Genomic DNA, 6,367 nt, shown 5'->3' with positions numbered 1-6,367 from the left:
TGAGCATGTGGCTGTGTGTCTGAGCATGTGACTATGTATGCGAGCAGGTGACTGTGTGTCTGAGCATGTGACTGTATGTCTGAGCATGTGGCTGTGTGTGTCTGAGCATGTGACTGTGTGCATGAGCATGTGACTGTGTGTGCGTGAGCATGTGGCTGTGTGTGTCTGAGCATGTGGCAGCGTGAGCATGTGACTGTGCGTGAGCATGTGACCGTGTATACCCACACGTGTGTGGCTGTGTGTCCCCAAGCACATGTGACTTGTGTGCTTACACACGTGACCTGTGTATCTGAGCACGTGCGTGACTGTGCCCCCAAGCACGTGACGTGTGTGCCAGGGCACGTTGTGACTGAGTGTACCTTGATGTGTGTGAGACTGTGTGTGCCCATGCACGTGTGTGGCTGTGTCCATGCACACGTGGCTCTGAGCACGTGTGTGACTGAGCACATGTGGCTTGTGTGCCCAAGCACGTGTGTGACTTGTGTGCATGGCTGTGTCCAGGGCACACGTGTGACTTCTTGGCACGCGTGGCTGCCGAGCACATGCGTGATGGTGTCTTGGCCCACGTGGCTGTGTGTCCCGGTGTGCGGCCACGAGCTGGGCATGCGTGGGGCTGTCTAGTTCTGCGCACGCTGCCTCCGGGCATGTACGCGTCGGCACGTGTGTGGGCGCCTGGGTGTGCCGTAGAGGGAGCCCCTGCGGGTCTGAGGCGCTGGGCCTCCGGGGGCAGCTCCGGGCGGGGGCCGTGGGGCCGGGGCTGGGCACAGGCAGCCCTCCTCCGGGGCAGCCTGCACAGGCCCGTGCGGCGCGGTATGGCTGCCCCTTGTGAGCACGGGGGTGCCTCGTGGGGTGACAGAGGGCTGGGCCGTGAGCCCCCAGGACAGCTGTGCCTCGGGGCGACGTGGACACAATGCAGGCGTGTGGGCCTGAGGGCGCCCTGGGCCCGGGGCGCACCCCCAGGACTCGGGCCCACGTGGGGCGCAGCGCCCCTCGCCCGAGCTCTGAGCCCCTGGGCCTGCGCTGCGCTGGGCCTGCAAGCGGCACCTGCGGCCCTCAGACAGCTGGACGCCTGCCAGCCCGCACGGGCGTGTGGGGAGCCGGGGTCTGAGCACACACCTGAGTGGGTCACGCGTGTGCCGCACTACGTGTGGACACGATTCCGTGAGGCTCAGACACGTGTGCGCACGCTCAGGCCGGCGCGTGCGTGTCCTGAGCATCTGAAAGCTGGGCTCGGCGGTGTGACGCGGGACGGGCGCGGCCGTGGGGGGTGCGCGGGCCAGAGCTGCGCGTGCTGCGTGCAGACATGCTCCCCTGCGGGTCTGGGCCTGGGGGTGTCTGCACTTCCTGTGAGTCTCTGGGGGTGCAAAATCAGGCCCCCACCCAGTCAGGCCCTGAATGCAGCCGGTCAGGCCACAAGCCAGGAGGGGTGCAGCTCACGCCCCCGCCCCCAGGAGGCACGTCTACCAAACAGCCTGAGCTCGGTCCCTCACACAGCAGCCTCCTTTGGCGGAGTCGCCAACCTCAGGTAGAACCACCTTGTGCTACATAATTTTCCACTTAGCTGGGGCAGGGGTGTGGGGCCTGGGGTCTGTGGAGTCGCCCAGGTCGAGGGAAAGGGGGGAAAGGTGATTGAGGGTGATCCCCAGCCTCACACACGAAACCAGGGAGGGGATCTGCCAGGCAGGAGGGATGCAAACGTCCTGGGCCAGCGCCTGGCAGCCGGGCTGCCTCCACCTGAAATGCTGCCCGGAGCCCAAGGAGGCCTGGCCTCTGCTGGAGCACAGTAGGGGCTGTGACGGGAACCCCCTCCCCTCTGGGGGCTCAGACTCAGGCCCTTGCCTGGCCTCCCACCAGGATGACAAGAATCCAGCCTTAAGCGTGCAGAGTGGCTGCCACGCGTGGAAAGGAAATGTGGGTGGCGGAGACCTGCAGGGCCCGGGCTCTGCCCGCCCTCTGGGGGGTCAAGCAAGCACCCCTCCATCTCTCCCCTCTTCTTTTTAAAGCTAGGTGCTGACTGCCTCACCAGCCTCTCCCTGGTCTCCAGCTTGCATTGTCACAGGCTGGGCCCCTTGCCCAGGGATGAGTGGCCTCCAGGAGCCTGGGGGAGGCAGAGGGTGCAGGGGGTTCAGGGGGCACCCTCGTGCTCCTCCTCACTTTTCATCCTAGCACAGCCCAAAATTGCTGGGCCTCATATAAGTCTCGGGCGAGTGACCCTGTGCACACTGCGTGTCCCGGCACGGTGCCGTCTAGCCTGACACCCCTGCCCGGGGCTGAGGCTCCTCTCTCCCAGCAGTGCGGGCACACGAGTGAGGAAGCAAGCAGCCCCTGGCCACGGGCCCGGCCTCTGCCCTCAGAGCCCCGCCCCAGGGCCCCAGGGGGCAGTGGCTAGCTCCAGGTAAGGGCGGCAGAGCCCCCAGAGCGATGGTGTGAGGACGCATCCCTGAGCCGAGATGGCCAGATGGCGGGCACAGCTCCCGCAAAGGGGTTCCCCACAGTGGAGGCATCTGAGCCAGGAAGTGGGGCCCTGAGCTATGGGCCTGAGGCCTTTGCAGCCTGACAGCTCCCCCAAGTGCCCCTGGGACCAGGATGGGTGAAGTGATCCCCACCGTTCTGGCCTATGGGGGAGACAGGACAGCCAGGCTTCCGTCTCTAGGTCTGGGGACCTGCACCTCAGAAATCCCCCCCGTCCTTGGCCTCAGGGATCAAGGTCCTCCTCTCGGGGCCCCATGGCCCTCCTGGCTCCTACCAGGGCTGCAGTCTACCCTTGGCTTGAGCATCTTTCAGAAGTCAGCAGACCCCCCAGCGCACCCCCAGGCCACACGGCCCACCTCAGCTGACTGCATCGCTCCCTGCCCCTGTAGGCACCAACCGCCGGCTCCCTGGTGCCAGCAGCCCTGGTGCCACAAGCGACAGGACAGCTGAGGACCCAAGCAAGGGCCCATGCTGCACGCACCACAGCCCCTGCTCCCCCACCGGGAAGCCTGCACCGCGTTCCTGCTCCAGCCCCAGAGCTCGGCTCCCCTCAGCCACCCACCTGCTCAGAGGAGCAGCCCTGCACCCTGCGCACTCCACGCCCCACACTTCTAGCCAGCACACAGGCCCCCCACCGCCTTGCCCATCTGCTCTCCCTCGGACTGCATCCCTACTCCAGCTGGAAGGATCAGCAGAGGCCTGGAATGCCCCCCAGGAAGCCCTCCGTCCTGGCCCTGCTCTCCTCAGGCGGCTCCCCCACTAGAATTCTGGGGCCACAGCTCAGGGCCCATCTCCCCAAGGGCCCACATGTCTGGCCATCAGAGCCTCCAGGGGATGCTCCAGGGGATGAGGAGGTTCAGGAGCTGGTGAGTCCTCTAGGAGTGACCCACAGGGGCTGATGGGAGTTGTAGTTCTGGACCCCAGTGCTGATGGGAGTTGTAGTTCCTAGGCCTGCATTCCCCATCCCGACCTGACCCAAGAACTCAAGGGAGCTGCAGCTCACTCATCTTCCTAGGGGAAAGCCCCTCCTTCCCTCCCAGCAGCCTTGGCTCTCGACCCCAAGACCCCAAGCTAAGGCCCTTACTACCTCTGAAGGTTGGGACGCCTAAAGGCCAGAAGCTGCCTCTGCAGAGGGCACTTGAGGGGCCTGGTGGGCAGGGAGACGGGGCCAGGGGGGAAAGCTACGGCCTGGCAGAGGCTCCTTGGGTTTGGCCAGTGCAGGGACGGTCGCCCCCTCCCTCTGCGTCGCTGTGGGCCCCGGGGCAGGGGAGGGGGGAAAGGCACTCACCAGTACTGGGCTCACACTCCTCCAGGTCCTCGTCATCACTCGGGCACTCAGCTGAGGCCACCAGGAGGTCATCTGTGTTCTGGGGGGCGAGAGGAGGGGTGGGGAGACACGCGGTTCCAGGGTGGTCAGCAGACACCACGGCCGCCCTTGAGTGTGGCACGGCACTGGGGATGGGCCCGCCCCGCCCTCATGCCTGGCGGGGTGACCGGCCGGGGTCTCGCTTCCGTGTGCCGCAGGGATCCCACGGCTCCTGGGGACCACACTTGACAGCACGTGCTGCGCCTTTATTTCCGGGGGTCTGGCCACCAGACCCACGCTCTGGGCAGCAGGAGACAAGATGGAGGCCCACAGAGGGGAGCATGAGCAAGGAAGGGGAGCAGGCCCTGGGGGAGGGCGCAGCTCTTTCTCCAGCCCCCCACCCCTTCACCCTCATCTCTCTCCCAGCCTCCTTCCTCGAGCCCAGACCGGGCTGCACACAATATAATTAGGGCTATGGTTGCCATGACAACGGGAGTCGACTCTGTCAGCATTTTCTCTCCTCCAAATTGCAAAGAACCAGAATCCCCAGATAAGTGTGGGGGGGGGTGCACAGAGGGGTGTTAGGGAAGAGACCCAGGAAGGGAAACCCAAAACCCAGGCAGGAAGGGCCTGAGAGCGGAGGTGGGGGATCCGAGCAAAGCCCAGGACGAAGGAGTTGGGGGGGCTGGTCCCGCCCTGCGCCTCCTCACCCCTTGATCCTCAGACAGTGCAGCCCTCGCCCAGAAGCCAGGCACGGCTGGGAGCCTCCCTCTCACCACCCTCTGCCAGGGGCTTTTCCAGCACGGCTGTGGCCCTGGGCACACACCCTCTCTGCCATCTGCAGGTGGGCCTGTCACCCGCCCCTGAGACTGGCCTACATTGGGGGGCACTGGCAAACATCAGGTCCCCTCGATATTTTTGGCAGCAAAGGCTGAGGAGAAGGGGGCTCAGGCTTGGCCTTCCTGCCATTCCAGGCTCCCTGAAGCACAGGCTGGCAGAGATGGGGCCTTGGCTCCCATCTGCCTTCACAGAGCCTTACGGCAGGCTGGTAGGAAGGGGCAGGACACGTGTCCGTGGCACCAGGCCCCTCCCCCCGGAAGACAGAGGCCCCTCCAGTCCAGAGGCCCAACAGCCCAGGCTAGGGGCCAGAAGCGGCTTGGGAGGGGCAGGATGACCCCCAGCGAGGTGAGCGAGACAGGTGAGGGACCGTCTCGGGCCAGCCACCTTTGGTGACAAAGGTGGCATCCCCTAGATAACACAGCCACCGGGAAAGCAGGCCTGCCTCAGGCCCGGTCTAGGCCCTCATGCTCTGCCCCTCTGGCTCACTTGGGTGCAAGGAAGAGAAATTCAAATCATGGGGCTTGAACTGACCCGGGTGCACCCGAGCACAGGGGTTGCTCACAGGAGCCTCTGCACCGACATCCTCTTGGGACGCCCAGGAGGGGCGCTGAGCCTCAAGAACCCCCCCCAGGACAGTCCCCGTGGGGACACCAGCCGCAGGAGAAGCTGCTTCCAGACGTCCACGGCCTCTGCAGAGGGCAGCGCTGCCTTGGCCTGTCTTCCCCTCCGGGTGCTGCCCGCAGGCCGTCCTGGTACTGCCCACCCCTCACTGCCCACCAGGCCCCCAGCCAAGCAGGGTGTCTCCCCTGCCCTAGCTGGGGTGCCGCTCCCGCCCTCGGCCTGGGAATGGCCCCTCCACATCGACGGCGCCCCAGTCACGGTGAAGGTGGGCCCTCGGTGACAGCAGCCCGGGCCGCGGCCTCCCGCTCCCGCCAGGCGCCCCGCACAGCTGCTGTCCTGCCCGGCGGGGGGTGTGGGGAGGCCCTCACCTGGGTGGTGCTGTCCCTCAGCGTGGGCGAGCGGCCCCGGCGCGTGGTGGTGGTCGCCATGGTGGTGGTGGTCTCCATGATGGTGGTGGCCATGTCGGCCAGCAGGGTGGTGGCCGTGGTCTCCGCGCTGAGCAGCACGGACGGCCCCTCCCCCACCAGGCGCAGGTGGCCCTCGGTCCGCACGTTGGGGTCGCTCTCGGCGGCCAGCGCCAGCACCTTGAGCCCGTTGTAGTAGAGGCCGGACACCTGGCCCTGGAAGGGGCGGCCCTGATCCCGGCCCCCGATCTTGATGGCAGCCTGGCTGTTGAAGATGGTCAGCTGGCGGCCTGGGGGTGGGCAGTGGGTGGGGCGGCAGACAGAGGGGGCAGGCGGTGGGGGCCAGAGAGGGAGGGGAGAGGAGCCGAGGTGGAAACCAGCAAGCGGGAAAGGGAGGGGCGAGGAAGGGACAGACACCAAAGGGAAAGTCCCATCAGCCACGGCCCCTGTCCAGCCAGGGCCGCGGGGGCGGGTCCCAGGGCGCGCGTGGGTGGAAAGGGAGCCCAGCTGCCCCCTCGCCCACCACCTCACCCTCGGGCCTTCCCGCCCCTCCTGTCCCGCTCCAGGGGCATCGACCCCTTTCTTTGTGTGTCTCAGAAACCCCATCTTCTCCCTCTGCTCCTCCAACACCCCGCACCCACGCCCAGCCCCAAGCCATGGAGCCCTCCGAAGCAGCCAACAGAGAGACAGAGGCCGAGGCCGGATGGGCCACTGCCAGGCCCAG

General features: G+C 66.3%; 1 protein-coding gene across 7 annotated transcripts in view; it reads right to left on the bottom strand.

Annotated features, from left to right (window-relative positions):
* NRXN2 (neurexin 2) overlaps positions 1-6,367 on the bottom strand; it is an 85,687-nt gene that overhangs the window by 9,169 nt on the left and 70,151 nt on the right. For all 7 annotated transcript variants that reach the window (XM_004682661.2, XM_012725222.1, XM_012725224.1 and 4 more), the window contains 2 exons: positions 5,608-5,933; positions 3,761-3,839 (listed from right to left, as the gene is read on the bottom strand). In XM_004682661.2, coding sequence (XP_004682718.1) covers positions 3,761-3,839; positions 5,608-5,933 — 405 coding nt within the window. The remainder of the gene's footprint in view (positions 1-3,760; positions 3,840-5,607; positions 5,934-6,367) is intronic.

This window comes from Condylura cristata, unplaced genomic scaffold (assembly GCF_000260355.1).
Source record: "Condylura cristata isolate star-nosed mole 26May11 unplaced genomic scaffold, ConCri1.0 scaffold00015, whole genome shotgun sequence".
NCBI classification, from domain to species: Eukaryota; Metazoa; Chordata; class Mammalia; order Eulipotyphla; family Talpidae; genus Condylura; species Condylura cristata.
The sequence above is the reverse complement of the archived record's forward strand: the minus strand, read 5'-3'. Positions and strand labels throughout refer to the sequence as shown.